At 32.0% G+C, this 21,739-nt stretch overlaps 1 protein-coding gene across 2 annotated transcripts in view; it reads left to right on the forward strand.

The window, feature by feature from the left end:
* The window catches only part of LOC122402969 (lissencephaly-1 homolog), a 77,109-nt gene that overhangs the window by 45,480 nt on the left and 9,890 nt on the right, over positions 1 to 21,739 (forward strand). For both annotated transcript variants that reach the window (XM_043406216.1, XM_043406225.1), the window contains exons 3-6: positions 7,273 to 7,426; positions 8,284 to 8,490; positions 9,072 to 9,482; positions 14,445 to 14,793. In XM_043406216.1, coding sequence (XP_043262151.1) covers positions 7,273 to 7,426; positions 8,284 to 8,490; positions 9,072 to 9,482; positions 14,445 to 14,793 — 1,121 coding nt within the window. The remainder of the gene's footprint in view (positions 1 to 7,272; positions 7,427 to 8,283; positions 8,491 to 9,071; positions 9,483 to 14,444; positions 14,794 to 21,739) is intronic.

A 21,739-nucleotide genomic window follows, 5' to 3' on the forward strand; every position in this document is an offset into this window, starting at 1 on the left:
TGTCTATGAAAAATTAATAAGGAATAGTAAATTTTCTTGTATTTTTTGTTTGTAGTACTAATTTTCGTATTTTTTATTAATAAAAATATTAATTTAGTATTAAATAGTGACAGATTCCAAAAAGATGAATGTACATTAATTTAGTAAACAATATCGTAAAAAAGGTAAAATTAAAAAATAAGTAACTGTTTGAATGAAATAGAATGTTTGGTGTAATTTTGTTTTTTATTTCTCGAGAAATAGTTAAATAGAAGTGGTATTTGAGAAACACTGACACATAAAATGCTATTGCAGAGTCCAATTTACTCCGATACACTTTTTCCATTTACATGCTCGTTGCAGTCTTCGAATGTATGCTTTGCTTGAAATAAAAACTGTAGTTTACAATTCCAAATGCTGTAAAATATACTTCCTCATTTCAATTCTTATACAGGGTGTTCGACTATCCCTAGGAAAAATTTTAATGGGAAATTTTAAAGGCCAAAATAAGACGAAAATCTAGGATACTAATTTGTTGATTGAGATTTCGTTAAAAAGTTATAGAAACATTTCCGGCCACACAGTATATTTTTGGTAAAGAATTTTTCTCTCGAAAGTACGTAGGATTTCGGGGGTATGTGTATTCACCAAAAATGATTATAATTCACCCCCGCAACCGAAAATAATTTTTCCAGAACGATTTGAAATTTTTTAATTTTGTCGAAAAATTTAAGCAGCTACTACGATTTTTCTTAAAAATTCGTTTTTGATTTTTAGTTATTCTATTTGACACCCTACTGAAAAGTTGTTTAATACTTTTTTGTAGGTACCAATGAGCTCTACTTCAGAAAAAAGTTCCATTGAAATATATTCACTATCGTAAGAGTTATGGCTGTTTGAAAATTGGACCATTTTTATGATGTTTTTCTCACTTTACGGGATCACGGAACAACGTTTTCAATATTGTTAGAATTTCTACACATTCTTCACTAAAATACGCGTTTTTTTTGCGTTTTGAAACATTAAAATCCTTCAATCCGTTCAGAAGTTATGACATTTTAAAGATTCGCATGAAATTTTTTTCTCGAAAATGCATAGGATTTCGGGAGTATGTCTATTCATAAAAAATGATTGTAACTGACCCCCGCAACCAAAAATAATTTTTCAGAATGATTTGAAATTTTTTAATTTAAGTTTTTAATAACTTTTTAACGAACCCTCAATTGTAAAATTGACATTCTTGATTTTCGTCTTATTTTGGTCTGTAGAATCTCCCATTAAAATTTTTCCCAGGGGTAGCCGAACACCCTGTATATTTCATAATACATACTATTTGTTAAAAGTATGAAACCACACCTTATACAAAACATAAAGCAAACAATTATCTGTTACGTGTATTTATGTACATCATATTTGTATTGTTAAACGAAATACTAAAAAACAGGGTTACTGAAGCATTTTTAAAAAAGGGGGCGTTTTTTCTAAATACATGTTTCTTTTGTCCATTGGGATATCGAAATACATTCCGTTGCCTTACCTTTCTTGTTATGTTAAAAATGCAACGATAGAACATTTTATACAATAGAAAATATTCCAGAGAAATATGAAAACCTTCTAGTATTTAGAAATTATTTTCCACGTATTGAAATCGTTAGGTTTAGGAATGAACAACTGATACATTGATTAAAATTGTATTAGTAATGGCTGGATTAAATATCTAGGACGGAAGTAAGTGGCTACCATAAAACTTCTAGGACTTTGTCACAAAAAGTGCAAATAAAGTAGGTAGTTTTATACATTCTGCTGATAAATAATTTACTTAGAAAAAAAGTGTGACACTTTTGGGCTAAAAATTATAAATACAGATGCCTGTTTAATAAATTTTGTAATACAATACAAAACAGATACATTATAGTTATTAGATAAATAAGGAATACAAAACAGAAATATTTGCGTTGGTGATTATGAAAGTAGCCTAAATGAAAATTTCAATTTCTTTTATGTATTTCGATAGTGGTGTAACTCATTTGTGTTGTTTGATAAGGCGAGCATAATTATTTTTCAATTATCTCATTAGAGAGCGATACAGGAAAATAAATTTTATGAAACAATTTATAATTTACACCAATATAATACATTTTATTTAATAATTTTAATGGCATGTTTTACAGATACATATATTAGAATGAAATGTAATTTACATTATTAAAAAATGAGAAAACATAAGATTACTATCGCCATCAAACGAATCAGATTAGGTGTTTTCGACAGACACAATAAATTTATACTATTTCGCATATTTCGTAGGAATAGCATGTTAATAATCGTATGCTATTAAAAGAATTTATTATTATTATAGTAGTAATCGTTAATAGCTCGTTATTTTTATTGGACAAAATTGAAGAATTTTACGAAGTACAATTTTTGCGTAATTAATTTCGAACTTTTCAGTTATAAAACATTTGATACCGTAATCTAAGAAACGTGTTTTTACGACATGTTCCATGGCTTGAAAGTTACGGTGTATTTCTCGTGCACGCGTCGTACGATGAGAAACCTTATATCTCCTATATGTGATACCTGCTGACAAGTATGTTAAGGTTCATAGAAAAAGAAGAGTCAAAGAGAGTGTAAAGGGATCGTTTTCGCTACAGAAGACGATCACGTCGTCCAAACGACCCCTGATGCGTGAAATTTATGCATTATAATTTATTATTTCCATCGCATTTCGCTATCTCCATGAAATTAAGGGAAGATTCTCGTATAATAGCTTAAGAACTATCTGATATTTATGAATTTTGTTGGCAGAGAATAAGGAAACATATTTAAATTACAGAAAACAATTTATTCATGTCGATATTTTGTATTATTTATTAATTAATCCAGTATCTTGTTAATCTCCTCGACGATGTAAACCCTGTTTGCATCTTATGTAACATATGGCAAAAAACAAACAATTTTCTTAAAGTTATATAGTTTACATTTCCTGTTTTCTTTAGATAAATTGAGTTTATATCGATGCAAAAAAATATTAGAAATTACAATTTTAAGTTCAGTCTCTTAAGAAATGTGTGACTAATAGAATGAGTTGCACTGCTTGGAATTGATCAGTCAATTACGTTTTGAGTTCTCCTAGACGCAAATTTGAATAATATGATTTTGAGAAAAACGCGTTTAAAGTTTTTAATGAAATTTTAAGATATTGCTTGTTGTTTTTCTGTTTGACACGTCTCACAAAATAGTTCGTAACTCGGTTACTTTTGGACATTCGACCTTAAAATTTTGGGAATTTATATTTAACACGTATTTCCGATTTAATCAGTAAGATTAAAAATGAGAAGTAGGAGAAATCGATTTTTTAAACCTGTTACACGAGAATTCGCTTTTAATGAGTTTCTTAGTCGAATCAAACGAGCGTTTAAATTAAGAAAATGGCCAACATGGTATCGAATATTAAAGACAAAAGCGTCTTCAATGCGGAAATGATTTATTGTGACGTCTCATTTAGTAAAACGACCGGTCCTAGATTGTTTGGAGAGAATCGATCGCACATCTCTGCTGTTGATATTGTTTGCCAAAGACAAACGCCGCGAGACAAAACTGACGGTGATAATTCGCTACATACTATCACCTGGAAGCGGGTGAACAGAGACGAACGACCGACTTCAGGCCTTTCACCCCGGTATAATTTTGCCCGACTTTCAATCTCTTTCCCACGTACTCAACCTGTGGCCTCCATTGTACCTGCTTACATTGCGAATAGTTGTTACTAAAATGTCATTATCGAGAATTCTACGGAGTCTACTATAATTCTAGGTTCGTTAATATTCTTGGGAGAAACGATTGTTCATAAACATATGACAGGTAAATTGTCATATCTTAGAAACAATTGAAGCGAGGAAAAGTAAAGTATGTGTGGTGTGAACGGAGAAAACATCGGTTTGTTGTGTACACTGAGAATAAAGAAATAAAGAAAGTTTTGCAGTGGATGAAATTTCAATAAGAATTTGACTATTTTGAATGAAACTGGCAAAAATTTTCATAATAATAATAAAGAAATGTTGAGAAATAATTAGACAATAATAGAAAGCAAAGAAATAATGTATAAAGTTAAAAAAATTTTATTTCTGTTGTCAATATTACTATTTAACACACAGAAGAGTAATGAAATTTGTACAATTAAATCTGTTTCAAGAAACTAAATTTGTAATGTTAGTAACTGGTACTGCCACAGTTATGTTTAATTATCTCAAATATTTTGTAATCTCACATAATGACTAACTTTTATAATGTTGATTTCCCGATTTGGTTTCACTTGTATCTTACTGAATTCTCTAACTGCTTAATGTCGTTATATTGTCTCTTATTTTTGTATATTGCATGTGACAAATTTTCTACTGGATTCAAATTAGAGAAATTTTTAAGTCCTTTTAGCATTATATTTTGCTGAAAAATAAAATTGTCTTCGTGATTTTCTTTGATAAAACAAATCAAAATGTTTTCGAAAGTATCGATATATTTTTTTGTTTTCATTCTCGCAGAAAGGACCCCGCAAAGATATTATGAAAAATGGCCCCCGGTTAAATTAGCTGAACTTTTTCTATGATGTAGTTCATGATGTCTTGATGAAAAGTTCCAATGGGCCCAAGCTCGTAAATTGAACAGTTTTCGAGATACCTGGGATCAAAAGTCAATAATAGTGCGCCTTATTCTAGACTACCACGTTTCAAAATATTTCAGTGTAAGTAGCACTATTGTGACACTGTGGGGCCTTAAATATTACCCCTTGACCCCCTGACCCTCTGATTCCCATTCGGGAGTCAAAATAAAAAAACGCCAAAAAGGTAAACAATTTTATTATTTTTTATAAACACTATTATTGACTTTTGATCCCTGTATCTCGGAAACTGTTCAATTTACGAGCTTGGGACCATTGGAACTTTTCATCAAGACATCATGAACTACATCGTATCAAATGTTCAGCTAATTTAACCGGGGGCCATTTTCCATAAGATCTGTGCGGGGTTCTTTCATTTATTGCATTTTAAAATTATACTTAAATGTAATCATCTCCCTTAAAGTTCTACTGCCAAAATTTCTACTCATATCTACGTTTTCAACTTTGCGTAAATTATGCTTATAATGTTTAAATTGATCGGGACCATCGAGATTAAATTTATTCTCATCGAAGAATATTACAAATCTATTTAATTCTTCATTCTAGGTTATGTGATTTTTCGTGAATTCTAATCTTACAGTTATGCCCTTCTGAGTAAGAGATGGTTTCGTTAAATGTTTAATTCATTTTAATCGTGTATTTTAATGTAATATCCGCACATGTTAGATACTGACAATTGCAAAATGAAAATGTCGTGTCAATTTTGTCTTGCCACTTGTGTAATGATTTTTGCCATATTTGTCATGTAATTGTTGAAAATGATACACGCAAGTACTAGCTCTAAATAATCTTGTTTACTATTTCTCAAATGGAGAATTCTGTATCGCGGTATGCGTTTATTTTTATTTCCTCTTCAGAATTCAAGGTTTTTCCTCTAATACAAGAGGAATTATTTGCAAAACATTTGTATTTTGTATTCGTGATGGAACAAACCCCAGGAAAATATACTATTCTTGTACGAATTGCATTCTTGCCTCTGTCAAAATTTAAGTATTTCTGTTCCTAAAGTGAAAACACGCGAGCTTGTTTATATGCACTGTTTCATAGTAATTATACAACAGTATTCGTAAGGTTTTCAGATATTATTATCATATATTTATAGGACTAATGAACTTTTGGTAGTAAATTATTCCTATAGAAATTTCGTACACTGTTTACAAGGTGAGACACCTAAGAGAGCAGCTCGAGTATTTCTCAAACGTTGAAAATTCAAAAATCGTAACTCTATAATGACAACATGTTAATTATTAATAATTATGATTCGTGGATTGGTAGAGAAAATCATTATCCAACGTTTCCGAAACTATGTAAGTCGTTGGTAACTTCGAGGAAAAACTGTACTGCATCGATATCAGTTTATATGAAAATTCATACGTTAGTGCATTGACATACTTAGAAATATTAGAATACAGTTGCATGGACCGAACGACTAAATGTAACGATGTAAAAATTAGTTTTTTCTTATTTTTTATATCTCAGAGGCATTGTATTATGAATACGATTATGCAGTTTTTTTCTTGACGAGATTTTTACGATTAACCAACATTAGTGACAATTAGGTTGCCTCTTCTATATGTGTTCGTTTTGTATTAATTCCTTAATGGTTTAAAAACTCCTGTTTTCTAATAGTTTAGAGTTCTGGCTTTTAAAAATAGGCGTATTGATGACTATTGAGCAATTACACAGAATTGAAGCATATATAATTTTGTGAACCAACAGTTAACAGTTTGCGAAATTTTTAATGTTGAAACACAATGTTTATTGCTATCTGAGGATTGGACGTATCTGGCAAGTCATTTGCCTTGAACTTTATTTATCGTTTGGACTTTTTCCTTAAATATAATTTTGTTTATTGTTTATATTCCCTTTTTTTTTAAATTGTCAGAGTATTCCCTGTTATTTACGTTCAAATTTTTAAACTAAAATTTAATTAACACCAAGTTTAATTAATAATACCGTTGTAGTTAATATACTACTAAAAAATATGTTTTAAAATGTGACGAAAGTGTATTCGAGAAACAAATGTAAAGGTTTGTATAGTAAACTGTTACATATTACATCTATGCAGCTGGCGAAAGGTTTGCAGTGACAGAAATTTATGGAATTGTATACAAATTTTTGGTTAACCGTTAAATAATGGAAAAACCACTTGTCCATAAAGAGAAATGAGTAAAAATACACCCCAAAATATCGATACTTTTCTGCCTAAACTTTTTAAAATTGTTTAACCGAAGGGTATCTTTTGACACCGTTGCAAATTATTGTGGGAATAATTGATAATACAAATTATGTTATTTTTAATATTATGTTATAGGTCATTGTATTAGGTACCTTTCCCCGTAATTGTAAAGTCTGTATGTAAATGTACATTGTAGTAACATTTACGTAGAATATCAGTAGTACATAAATTTACTTGCAAATACTAAAATTCTTGAAACTCGGTATGCGACCAAAAGTCATATTTTGGTAGGATTAGGGCAAAAAATGTTTACTTACTAAAGCTTGAAACTGATTCGAAATGCATGGCCACGGACAATTTTGCGATTGGTTCCATCGAAAGATGGTTACACTAGGTCGTGTAACTATCGAAGACTAATAAATGTACTTTTTTTCAGAAATAAGGCGATCGCGGACTACCTCAGCACCAATGGTTATCAAGATGCACTTGAGGCGTTCAAGAAAGAAGCCGATATGCCTGGGGAGGTGGAGAGAAAGTATGGAGGTCTTTTGGAGAAGAAATGGACCTCGGTCATACGCTTGCAAAAGAAGGTAACAAAATTATACCATTTGGAACTCTATATTAATACATTTTGCATTACTTTCGTATTAACTGCGTTTCATAATATACATCAATACTGGTGAGTTTTTATTTAGAAGGAAAGAAAGTTACATGAAACGAAGAGATCTATGTGTACCGTGCACATTAGATCCTTTTGATGTTATTTAGCGGACAATATAACTGACATTTGTCAAGCATCCATGTAAAGCGCTACTATATTATGGAGCTGATTTTGAATAAAACTTTCAACTCATTATAAGTCTGATTTGCAATAATTCTTGTGAATGAAATAATAAAATGTTCTTACACCATGCATCCCGCCACCATTGTTTGATTAGAATCTTTCAGATTTCTTCATTTGGAATTATTTAAATATTATTAGATAGAGGGTGAACCGTTACAAGGAAAGAATTTGCAATTTGTATAATAAGTGTGTTCGAATTCATGGAGACGTACATAGATTTGCAAGACTCGTGTAACTTTTCTTTTTGAATTTGCTCTAGAATCCACAAAATATTTGCATGAACTCGTAGAATACTTTAACCCAGCAATTTCCGTGAGTTGGACTACATGTTTGTATTCATGCCACGTGTTTCCTTTATATTAGGAACACGAGTTCCTTTAGGTAACATCAGAAACATAACATCACAAAATATATAAAAGAAATCTTAAGAAACACAATACTTATGATAATTCTAATTTTATTTCGGATTATATAAACCCAAGCATGGTTAAGGAAGACTAGCTTCATGGTTACTTATAATAGCTTCGTGTATAACGACAGTGCGATGAAACGCCAAGCAAGACGCGTGATTGAAATGTTAATGAATTGTTTACTAAACCGCAGGTAATGGAACTGGAATCCAAACTCTCCGAGGCAGAGAAAGAATTCATCGAAGGAGCACCGACACGAAGCAAACGATCGCCGTCTGAATGGATACCAAGGCCACCTGAAAAGTACAGTCTCACTGGACACAGAGCTCCTATCAACAGAGTTATTTTTCATCCAGTTTTTAGTCTTATAGTGTCTGCTAGCGAAGATGCCACCATTAAGGTAAAAGAATCACTCTTTTTAAACACGAACGGGCTAATGAACAGGAAGTCGGCGAAACTAAATGGTTGCTATTTCGAAAGAAATCTATTGTTACAGACCTATCAAACTTTGACATTTTTATTAGAATTATTTATTTCATTTTGAGGGTATACAATAATTCTATTACATCATTCAAATTCAAGCTAAAATGTTAACAAATGATGTTTGTGACTTAAAACTGACGGATTGCCCAAATTTAGTGTTAAGAAAACAAATTTCTAGAACTTGATTGAATTTGAATTTTATTTCCAAAAAGGTGAATATGATATGCAAAAAGATTAATTTGGAGTGCAAAAACTGCATTTGTAGTATAAAATGTAAATGAAATCTGTAGTATGACATAATATTTATTATCAAGGGGCTATGAATGTCTTCTTGACTAATACTTAACTTGACAAGTTAAAAGAAGTGATGGGGGTACTTGCAATATTCGTTTTTTGATAGCAACCAGTTACTTTCGCCTGTTCCTACTTGTCGTCTTGCAAGTTAGTCTCGTTAATTCATATTGAAACTGGACTTGTAATTTGCTATTGTTTGACCAGGTGTGGGACTTCGAAAGCGGTGAATTTGAAAGAACGTTGAAGGGACACACTGATAGCGTGCAGGACGTTTCATTCGACGTCTCCGGTAAACTGTTAGTCTCTTGCAGTGCGGACATGTCTATTAAGTTGTGGGACTTTCACCAGTCATTCGCCTGCGTGAAAACCATGCACGGACACGATCACAGTGTCAGCTCCGTTGCATTTGTGCCACAAGGGGATTTCGTAGTGAGCGCCTCTAGGGATAAAACCATAAAAATCTGGGAAGTGGCGACAGGTTATTGTGTTAAGACATTGACGGGTCACAGAGAATGGGTACGGATGGCCAGAGTCAGTCCCTGTGGAGAACTGATCGCTAGTTGCTCGAATGACCAAACAATACGAGTCTGGCATGTAGCAACGAAGGAAACAAAGGTATCGTTAAATCGCTATGTTATATATAAGACTCACATTTTAAATTATTTTAGTAGCTTGCATATTGTGCCCTCAAAATGTATCTGCATTTACATCGTACATGATCATAGCTCTTTCAAAATTATCTTTCTACGCGGTCGTGACATATCAAATAATGTAACTTTACTCGCAATAACAATTTTTATACGAACATATTACATACTTATTTGACATTATTGAGTTAGTCATTTTGTTGTGCATGAAAGAATATTCAAGTTATTAGTAAAAAATAGGAAGCAGAGAAAGCGTTACAACCGTTCCACACCCTGGGTCGAGAGTCACAAATGTAATTTTAGGAAATCATGATATTAGTTGCTTGAAACGGTATAAAAAGTTATTTTCCTCATTATGTAGATATTTATTACGTATCTATACTGCTATGGTAAAGGGATGTGTTTTAAACGTCATTTTACGTTATGGGAGATTTTAATTTTAATGGGAGATTCTAGAGACCAAAATAAGACGAAAATCAACAATACCAATTTGTTGATTGAGGCTTCGTTAAAAAGTTATTAACGTTTAAAGTTCCGCCTGTAGAACGGTAATCTACGAACAGCTGCGTGCGCGCGGAAGATTATGGCAGGCCAGTGTAAGTGGTTCTCATGCAACATCCAGAAGGACATATCAAAACTCGACCGACGAAATTTTCGTAGAGAGAGGATGAATACCACTTCCAATACCAATGTTGTGCATAAGAATCACCCACACGCGAGCATACATGCTCCCATAACTCTCTACAGTGTCCGCGACTGTCCACAAATAATCCTTTCAACACTAATCACTATGCCATAAAATAAACACGCACCGCGATTATGTTATATGAGGCGAGTGTCGATAACGTCGGTAAGTAGAATTTTTCATGCTGCATGAGAACCACTTACACTGGTCATCTGGTTACACCAGATTGCCGTTCTACAGGCGGAACTTCAAACGTTAATAACTTTTTAACGAAGCATCAATCCACAAATTGGTATTCTGGATTTTCGTCTCATTTTGGCCTCTAGAATTTTCCATTAAAATTTTTCCCAGGGGTGGCCAGACACCCTGTATATTTTAATATATTTAATGTTTTACGACAGCCCCCAGCCTCTTCTACTTGCAAATAGTCTTGCTTGCACGGGTAGATGGAGTATACTAGTGCCTACAATGTTTTTATTTACAACAAATCGAAAACTATTTTACACCTTTTTGCTGATACGAAAAATCTTATGATAGATAAAGAAATCTTTATTGATTTCAATATAGATTACAAAGATTCTGTTTTCACGTTACAGCATTTGTACCACGTTTCAATTCCTTCTGTTCTTACTCTAATTTCACTAATTAACCCTATTAAAACAATAAAGAAAATTGTTTGCGCCAAACACACTTATGTTCATACAAAAATATGTATGCAATCCACCTACACACACACATTCCCATATATGTATTCCTCCACGCACCATATCCATTAATAAATAAACATTGAACAAAACTAAACAACATAATACGAGACACGATCCCACCGTTCTTGAAACTTAAAATGACTTTCGCACGACAGTTCCTTTAAATACACCCTTTTATCTTATTCTCCAAACGCTTCAACCAGCCTTCACCTTCACCTTGGCCTTCCTTTCCTAAAATTCTTCCTACGTTTACCTATCATACTCTTCCTACTTCTACTTCTCTACGTTCACAGACCTATCACATGTAGTTCTATGTTTCTTTCTCTAATTCACATAATGTGCATTTTTTTCCCTCTTCAATTAGCTGTATGTACACTCTTTTACCGCAATTCTTTTTAAAATACCTTAGTAACTTACAAGGAATGTTCGCGAATGGTCCAGCTTCGAGTTTGATGAAACATTGTTCACTTATAAAGCAGCCAAAAATAATCGACACGTATTTTCTTTAGCTGCACTAACTCGCGTTAAAGGGGTAAAACCAACCCTTGAAGTTTTGGCTCGAAACGGCTATCTCGAAAACGGAAAGACATATGAAAAAATTGTTAATGGGCGAGGTTAATGGTTCCTTATGTACAATAACATGGTGTTAAAAAATTTAACAAAATACAATTTGTTTATAACAACAAAAATTTATTAACTTAATTTTTCATTTTATTGAAATTTTCATGACAGAAAATCTCTTACAGTTTTGCAGATTTTGATGAATTACAATAGTGACTAGTTTCATTAGTACAATTTTATTTTTAACATGTGCTGTGAGAACTCTTTATGTAAAGTGGGTTAATAACAGGACACAAGCTATACTTAAGTAATGCCCAATTAATATAGAAGGATAATATTTACAATAAAACGTTTACGCGTATACGAAAGAAAACCATTCTGTTGTGAATTCGTGTGAAGCAGAAAGATTTCTAAATTTAATTTATGACTTCTTTTATGTGCGCATTTTCCTGTGAAAGCAACGATAAGGAAGGTAGGGTATGGAGGTTTCACGAGTTTCCCTTCACCTGATAAAAGTTTTTCGTTGTGTTGTCTCGTATTTTAGATTTTATGATTATCGATCCGCTCTAAGATTTGGTTAAATTACTTCAGTTGTTTTTTCGTGGCGCGATAACAGACAGTTATTACTGTGTTTACGGATATACATTTTAAATCATATTAATATATACAATTAGGAGAGTCTGATTTCCTATGTGTTCATTTTGATGTTTAGGCATTATTGCAACAAACAAAATTCGAATTACCCGAAGACGCTGCAGAGTATGTACTAAAACAAAAAAAGTAATTTTACGGGATTCATGTGTTTACATTATAATGAATCATATTAATTGTTAAATGTAGGTTATAATTTTCTCAGAAATTAATCTCTCGGTATTACATCAGGCGTTTTTATCTACTTATTTGAACGATAAATATTTTCTGATATAGGAAGGTCGAATGATTTTATGAAGTAATTGATAAGCATGTACGATCTGATGTCATACAAGAATAATAGTATGATGTGAACATTCGTTTTTTAATATTAGATAATAAAAAAACAATCACTAAGCAATCGATCTTATTAATCACACCGACTGATTATTAGGATGTTTGTATGTATTTTCAGGGATATTGTAGAATTTAAGACCTTTGCAGAAGATACTTTGAATATTTTCTTTAATCAGTGTGGCGACTTGTGACCTCCAAAGGTTCTAAACATTGAAATTTACGAATATATTTTAGATTTCGCTAAAATTACAATTTAAATAGCAAATGGTAACTAATTTTACGCATGACGGATATAGTCGTCATCACATATGTATAATACTGCCATTTCTCTATGACGGATATAATCGTCAAACATAGTTGACTGGTTAAGAGAGTCTTCTACTTTCAGAGTCGAAAAAATAAATCATTTTTAGGAATTTTTTCAAAAAAAATCATATAATTTTTTACAAGACTGTTCCGTTGTTTTTTAAATTATTTTTTGGATATATGCATGAATTTTTTTATTACAAATAAATAAAAATTGTAGAAGTTATAAAAGAATAATTACGAGGATGCAGTTATGGTCTGATCTAAATAAAATCAAATAACTTCAGTTTTGAGAAAATGACAACACCTTAAAGTCAAAATATCGATCTTCGACAATTTTTTTTGCTGTTTATTTGCAATTTAAATGTAATTCGATAAGAAAGTTATGTCATTTTTGTCACATTATGGTAAGAAACAGTGTTATATTAACTGTATGTATTTTAATCATCATTGGAATAAGCAAATCAGAGTAAAACTTATATTTTATTACTGTAGGCAAGAATCAGAAATATATTTATATACAAACGTGCATCGATCCCATAATTTGTTGAATTTTGCATTTCCATTGCAAACGATGCATGTGTTCGATTTGTTTTCAACATTATCATTAAGAAATTGATTTGGAGAACCACTTTTATCTTTAAATAAGTAGATATATCATTTTGCTCTTTGTATTTGGTTTTTGTCTAGTTTTCATTTTATTTTCTACTATAAACTTGTTTGTCTTCCCTTTTGGTGATTTATTTTTTTTCGTTAAGTTTTTTCTCTTCTAATCATCTGAAATAGTCATGTAAGGACTACTACTTATTATTTTTGAATATTATTTATTGAAATGCCTTCTGATTTTACTTTTACTGTCATCCTTATACGTTCTTGCGCAATTTTAAACGATTAAGGGAACAATTATTTTACACTATTTATAAGGGGTAATGCCGATTATCATTATCTCAAATGAACTTTTCTAATTTAAACTACGTGGTTGAAAAACCCATCGATCATTTTAAGGCAAAGAAGTACGTATAGAATATTACTTACGTATACTTTAACTATAAAGAGCAACAATTTGTAGAAATACATATTTTAAGCACTTATAATTCACCTGGGAGGACTTTAAAAATTAAAGTAACTAAGTGTAAGAATGATATCCGATCTGTTTATAGGTATTCTACGCGAAACATGCACTGAGCAACGACAAAGTATATTAGCCGTAATCATGTACCTCCACGTACCAAATATACATATTTGGTTCTCATTATACTGTCGTTCTCATTTCGCCGCGTTCCCTTAAGTCGCTGGTTTAGTTATACAGAGTGTTCGACCACCCCTGGGAAAAATTTTAATGGGAGATTCTGAAGGTCAAAATAAGACGAAAATCAAGAATGCCAATTTGTTGATTGAGACTTCGTTAAAAAGTTATTAACGTTTAAAGTTCCGCCTTTAGAACGGCAATCCGCGAACAGCTGCGTACGCGTGACAGTCGCACAGGCGGAACTTTAAACGTTAATAACTTTTTAACGAAGCTTCAATCAACAAATTGGTATTCTTGCTTTTCGTCTTGTTCTGGGCTCTAGAATCTCCCATTAACATTTTTCCCAGGGTTAGCCAAACATCCTGTCTGTATACCAGCCAAGACAAAATTCGTTGCAGTACAATGCATTGACAGTGTCTTGTTTTTGGTCTTCAGGTCGAACTCAGAGATCATGACCACGTAGTGGAGTGCATCGCATGGGCACCAGACAGTGCAAGAGCATCGATCAATGCAGCAGCAGGAGCGGACAACAAAGGTGCCCACGAAGGACCTTTCCTCGCATCTGGTTCGCGAGACAAAGTAATCCGCGTGTGGGATGTCGGTGCCGGCGTTTGCCTGTTCGCACTACTCGGACACGATAACTGGGTGCGCGGCATTGTTTTCCACCCTGGTGGCAAGTTTATCGTCAGTGCCTCCGACGATAAAACCCTGCGAGTCTGGGACACGCGCAACAAGCGAGCGATGAAAACCCTTGAGGCGCATGTCCACTTCTGCACCTCCGTTGGTGAGTAGGATTCGAAACGGCTTTGTACCTTACAACTTACAAACTCGAAACTCCAAGGATATTTACCAGGAAAAGACCTCAAGTGTAACGTTGGACCCTTTAGATTTGGGCAAATTTTATTCTAAAACAATGACTACAAATTTTACATTCATTCGTAAACTAGCTTTAATCCGCAGTATCGGTCATCCGGATGTTGATTTAAATTAAATTAAATCTTTGTGACCCTTTAATGGGTATTTTCAACAAAAGGGCTTAATCTATCGGAACTAATAATACGGTAGAACGACAATTAATCAAAATGTTGGTCATTGGAAAGACTGATTATCACTGGGCAACAAATTGTAAACAATAGTTTGTATTCTTTATGATCAAGCTATATTTCTATTTATGTATGTATACTGAAATAGGAAGTAACAGAAAAAGAAATTATTTGGCTCTGGTTTGAAAAATGTAAAGTATGATTTATTTAATTCAAGTGTAGTACATTAATGTATGTACATGATAGAATGAAGCATATTTTTTTTAATTTGTTACGTGGAGTTTTGATGACATTGAAACTAATTGAACTATATAGATTATTATGTCTTTGTTAATTCACCACAGATTAGGAAATGATAAATTTACTAAAATAATGGAGCTGAAAATATTACGTTTGCATACGTTTAAGTTTACTTAATGTCGTTTGCGTTTAGGTTTCAAAAGTAGTATCAAAAAATTGCAGATCAGATAAAAGACTGTTTGATATAAAATGTAAACGTTGGCAGAAATAATTCTTTCCATACATATTTGCAGTTGCCCATGTTATTAGAAATGACGAGGTAAAATTTAAGATAGACTTTGAAAAAGGTCCAATTTTTCTTAATTCATTTTTAGGAAGTAACGTGTAGTAACTTTAAATAACAAAATAATGATTTGTTCGGTACTTTTTTAAAGTATGTTAATGTTCGAACCAAACAAGTTTATGTACTGCTACATTACAAAATTGACAAACATATCTAATAGTATCTATATCTATTCGCTTTGTTAGCAAAACATACTCTGACTAGAGTAATTTGTGAATGTCATAATATTATTAATATTATCTTCTACGTCATTATTACAAATACCAAAATTGCTTTCTTCTTCTGAGATCTTTTACAGTATTGCTTATTTTTAATTATTGAAAACTGTATATTCTACAGGTTGAAAAGATACTGAACGAACTCAACATGACTCCAGATCAATGGTGACCAGAAGGCAAAATTATTTGTTGTCTGATTATGTGTATAGCCATTGTTCAAGAAATCTGTTTGATTATCAAAAAAGAAAATATCGCTATTGTTGCTCCAAAATTTCTCGTCAGAAAGACCAATTAGAATTATAGGTAATATCAGCCTCAAGTAAGCAGTATATTTTTTGTAGTATTTACAGAAAATTTTACAACGGTTTGTTGTCGTAAATAATCAAAATGAGTAATGTTTCCGAAATAATTTATCGGATCTGATTTTGAGAGTGTTCCACAATATATGGAAGTACTTTAATGGTTTCAACTCTTTTGGCACAAATTTTATAATTTGTATCTTCTATAGTCGATCGATGACTATTTCGATTAAAGTGTTTTTTGACATCTTTGCATTTGGACGCAAATAACCGTGGAAATAATTGTTAATGCGAATTATGTTTAATATTATGTTATCGAGGAAAAATGACTAAACTTAGAAAATAATTTCTAAGGTGGAATCAACTTTTTAAACTCGAATGTAATTAATAGTTTACTCGGCCAATAAAAAACGCGTACCTCTTTAAACTTTAATATTATATATCTCGTATACAATTAACTATTAACAAGCAACGTTACACTTGGGGGGCCTCTTCTTGTTAGATTGTACCATAACTGTGTATTATCACAGTAATTAACTGATCAAATCATATTTGATACTTCACATGAATACGATTGGTTATTTTAATTACATAATAATTTAAGATACATATTCCTATTTTGTTGAGAAACTTTCCCTATTCCAAGGTTACTTAGTTTTAACGACAATTTAATTTTTTTGTTATAAAATGTATACTTTCATCGTGAAGAAGGTGCGGTTTTAGTACCGTTGGATGAAAAGTTTGTTATTTTTACTTGACAAGTCTTGTTTTTATAGACATCTGCACTTTTGCATAACCTCTGGATATTTAAAGAAACCTACCTGCTTCTCAGAGGACATAATGAGTTACATGCCTACATCTGCTTTCCGGTTTCCGAGGGAACATCGGTGAAAGTGTGCACTTTTTAAATTCGTTATTTATGAAAGTGATGCAAGTCCGTTTTTACAACCAAAAATATATTTTTCTTCCAGTCTAAAGACTATATTCTTCTATATCCTTTAAACATTTGATAAATTTACTTATTGTTGATTGCTGAAAGCATACAAATCAATTAGCTCTTGTCAATATCTTTCTATTTTAAAACAGAAATAAATCTTATTCCACTTTCATAATGAACGGCTATTAACATTTATTTTTTTTTAAACAAGCATATTTTCTCGTATCAGAAAAAATCCACGATTCATAAGGATTTAGTATTCATCCTGAATCGTACGACATTTTAAAATAAATGTTTGTCTTTTTACACGAGTCATCGTGTTGATCAATGGATTACAATATCGATCACGTAACGCTTCTTAATTATCTAGTCATCGCTATAGGTAATGACTAGATAATTAAAACCTAGTGAAGATAAATCCCGTTATAAAACTCGCAATGTTTTTAAAGCCATTTTCGTGTGCGAAAGCATCTGGTTACTAAGAACTGTTTGTTGAAAGGTAAGTTTGTTCGTTGCCATTTAACACATAAATATATTAATAAAATTTGATTCCTACGTAAAGTTTTTGTTGTTGATGATTGTCTGCAACTTTAGTTTTAATAGGAAATACCACGTTTTGGAAAATAGAAGAAAACCTGAAGTAAAGGGTATAGCCGAATAAGGGGGTCAAATGTGCCCTTGAACGAAATGTGACATACGATAGATCCATCGATAGAGCATCAAGAAAAAATGTTCTGTGCCAAATTTTAACCCTCTATCTTGTTTGGAAGGGTAGTTATTGAGAAAATTCGGATTAACGAATTTCTGCCTATTTCCCCTATTTAATCGAGTAGAAAAATTATGAAAAAAATCTGGTGCATTGCGACTATTGAGATACGTGTTTGAGAATTTTTTCCGATTTTTCAATTTCAAATCCTAGGTGTGAAAAATTAAAAACGCAAAAAAACGCAGAAAAATACCGATTTCGTATTGAAGCTTTCGAGACACTAGATTTATATAATTACTGTAAATGCATATTGTCATTGGTTATGTCCCTGAATTTTTTCAGATTTTTTGGCAGGGTGCGCCGTAGTAGCAAAAATGAAAAACTGATTTTTTCGGCGTTTTTCGCGTGAAAAAGCAACTTATACTTTGAATTTTTGTATTCCCTTTAATAGATAACTATATTCTGTGGTTTTAAATATTTCCATGTTGAGTAAAACAGTGTATACAAGAAGAAAAGCAAAAATAAGTCAAGAAAAAAAACGTGCTATGCGCGTTGTATTCAGAAGTATCAGCATTATTTCCAAGAGCTGCGATGGTGCAGTGAGTAAGATGCTTGGCTGCGAGACTGCTGCAAAATTTTTGACGCGCGTTCGCGCCCTGCTACGGTACATTTTTTTTTATTATATTAATTTTTTTTTTTTCAATTTCTAACTAAACGACAATGAAAAACTATTAGTTTATTAATATTTAAAAAATATTTTTACCTAAAATATACGCAAAAACAATTATGGAGCAGTTTCTATTCCATCATTTCTCTAGTCGTATATTTGCTTAAATACCCTACTGTTTCATTTTTTCTACGTTAAATGAATATACGTACTTAGTTTTAAAATCGCATACCTTTAATAACTTTGAATAGTGGAAGAAGATTTCTTCAATAAAAAGAACATTAGCAGTCTTTGCATATAGTTACGGATATCATGATGACAAGATTTATGATGTGCAAGGTTTATGAATGTTTACGTCTATTGGCAGTCTAAATTACTTATTTTAGACGAGAAATTGTTCTCTTATTATCCATTTCCGTTACACATGTCCACATTTCAACAAAGGCGAATATATGTACCGTCAAAAATAAGTGCTAGCTGGTCTGTTATATTATACAACTGTTTAGCAATAATGGACGTTTCATTTTCTATTAAATGTTGACGAGAAAAAGCCGCGACTCCGAAATGATATGGTAAAATATCTTTTTCAAACGAGTTCCTAACTGCTTTACAAAAATCGGATACCTGTTGTTCGCGCTCTAACCCAAAAATTGAAGCTATCATACTATTCGAATTTCCAGTACGCAATTTAAATAAAAAGACAACAATAGCCTGTGTCACAGCTCGTTTTTCCGTATTTCTCATGGACTTCATCATTTCTCTAAGTTGAATTAGATTTTCCCAAGTTAATCCCGTGAATATTTTAAGACGTTCTTCTGATAATATAAAATCACCTATTTTATCTTTAATACTAGAATCACTACTAACTGCAAGGTATTCGAGTAAGAGAAATAAGTAATTTAGACTGCCAATAGACGTAAACAATCATAAATCTTGTCATCATAAATCTTGTCATCATGATATCCGTAACTATATGCAAAGACTGCTAATGTTCTTTTTATTGAAGAAATCTTCTTCCACTATTCAAAGTTATTAAAGGTATGCGATTTTAAAACTAAGTACGTATATTCATTTAACGTAGAAAAAATGAAACAGTAGGGTATTTAAGCAAATATACGACTAGAGAAATGATGGAATAGAAACTGCTCCATAATTGTTTTTGCGTATATTTTAGGTAAAAATATTTTTTAAATATTAATAAACTAATAGTTTTTCATTGTCGTTTAGTTAGAAATTGAAAAAAAAAAAATTAATATAATAAAAAAAAATGTACCGTAGCAGGGCGCGAACGCGCGTCAAAAAGTTTGCAGCAGTCTCGCAGCCAAGCATCTTACTCACTGCACCATCGCAGCTCTTGGAAATAATGCTGATACTTCTGAATACAACGCGCATAACACGTTTTTTTTCTTGACTTATTTTTGCTTTTCTTCTTGTATACACTGTTTTACTCAACATGGAAATGTTTAAAACCACAGAATATAGTTATCTATTAAAGGGAATACAAAAATTCAAAGTATAAGTTGCTTTTTCACGCGAAAAACGCCGAAAAAATCGGTTTTTCATTTTTGCTACTACGGCGCACCCTGCCAAAAAATCTGAAAAAATTCAGGGACATAACCAATGACAATATGCATTTACAGTAATTATATAAATCTAGTGTCTCGAAAGCTTCAATACGAAATCGGTATTTTTCTGCGTTTTTTTGCGTTTTTAATTTTTCACACCTAGGATTTGAAATCGAAAAATCGGAAAAAATTCTCAAACACGTATCTCAATAGTCGCAATGCACCAGATTTTTTTCATAATTTTTCTACTCGATTAAATAGGGGAAATAGGCAGAAATTCGTTAATCCGAATTTTCTCAATAACTACCCTTCCAAACAAGATAGAGGGTTAAAATTTGGCACAGAACGTTTTTTCTTGATGCTCTATCGATGGATCTATCGTATGTCACATTTCGTTCAAGGGCACATTTGACCCCCTTATTCGGCTATACCCTTTGTCCACGCAAATTTCACGTGGACATTTTTTAAATGTATTTTCAAACTATTTGTTGACGTGGAAAAGTGGTATGATCGAAAATTACATACAGGGAACTATTGCTATAATATACAGGGTGTTTGGCCACCCCTGGGGAAAAATGTAATGGGAGATTGTAGAGGCCATAATAGGACGAAAATCAGGAATACTAATTTGTTGAAATTCGTTAAAATATTATTAACGTTTAAAGTTCCGCCCGTACTGAATTTTTTTCTGGAAAATGGGTAGGATATCGGAGGTAGGTCTGTTCATAAAAAATTATTGTAATTGACCCCCGCAAACGAAAATAATTTTTCCAGCACGATTTGAAATTTTTTAGTTTTCTCGAAAAATTTCACACCTCGAATTTTTTTCTCGAATGTGGGTAGGATTTCAGTGGTATGTGTATTCACAAAAAATAATTGTAATTGACACCCGCAAACAAAAATTATTTTTTCAGAATGACTTGAAATTTTTTAATTTAATTTTTGAATAACTTTTTAACGAAGCCTCAATCAACAAATTAGTATTCTTGTTTTTCATCTTATTTTGGCCTCTAGAATCTCCCATTAAAATTTTTCCCATGGGTGGGTGAACACCCTGTATAGTATCCATGATCTCCGTAGTTTTAAAGGGTTCCTTAAAAACTCTATGGATGAACCATTTGGGTGATTCGCCAGGTCGAATTTTAAGGACTAGTTTTTTAACCTTTTCAGTACTATCGATATATCCGTCAGACAAAATTCGTTTCCACGTAAGCGTTGATCGTATGTTGTACCTTGTTTTCAAGTATTTCACACACAGAACAATCATTTTTTATACAATACTACGTTTTCTTCCGCGTATTATTACTATATGTTATATATTATCATTATTTATAATCTCAAAATTCTCTGGTATTATTATTATCAAAATCTCTACATATATTCCTAACTAAAAAAATTGTTATCTTTTAATTGAAAACTGGTTCAAATTATTCTGTACAGCATTATCAGTTTATTAATATCCATATAAATGATCTCTTCTTTAACGTTTAAATTAAATAATTATGAATGCAAGTTATGTTATTATATCTGTAACGAGTAACAAAAATGGCTCGGTTAATCGGCCAAACTTTCTACCTTATTAATTAGTACGGGAAAGGTGTCACTACGAGTAAAAAAGAATTCAAACACATATCAGAAAGTGTAGGATATTTTCGATCCATGCAAAATGCTACAGAGAATTCAGAGAAATGCTTTAAATCAACGATTCGATA

This window comes from Colletes gigas, unplaced genomic scaffold, assembly GCF_013123115.1.
Source record: "Colletes gigas isolate AHSC1104 unplaced genomic scaffold, ASM1312311v1 Colletes_gigas_Sc00002, whole genome shotgun sequence".
In the NCBI taxonomy this organism is placed as follows: domain Eukaryota; kingdom Metazoa; phylum Arthropoda; class Insecta; order Hymenoptera; family Colletidae; genus Colletes; species Colletes gigas.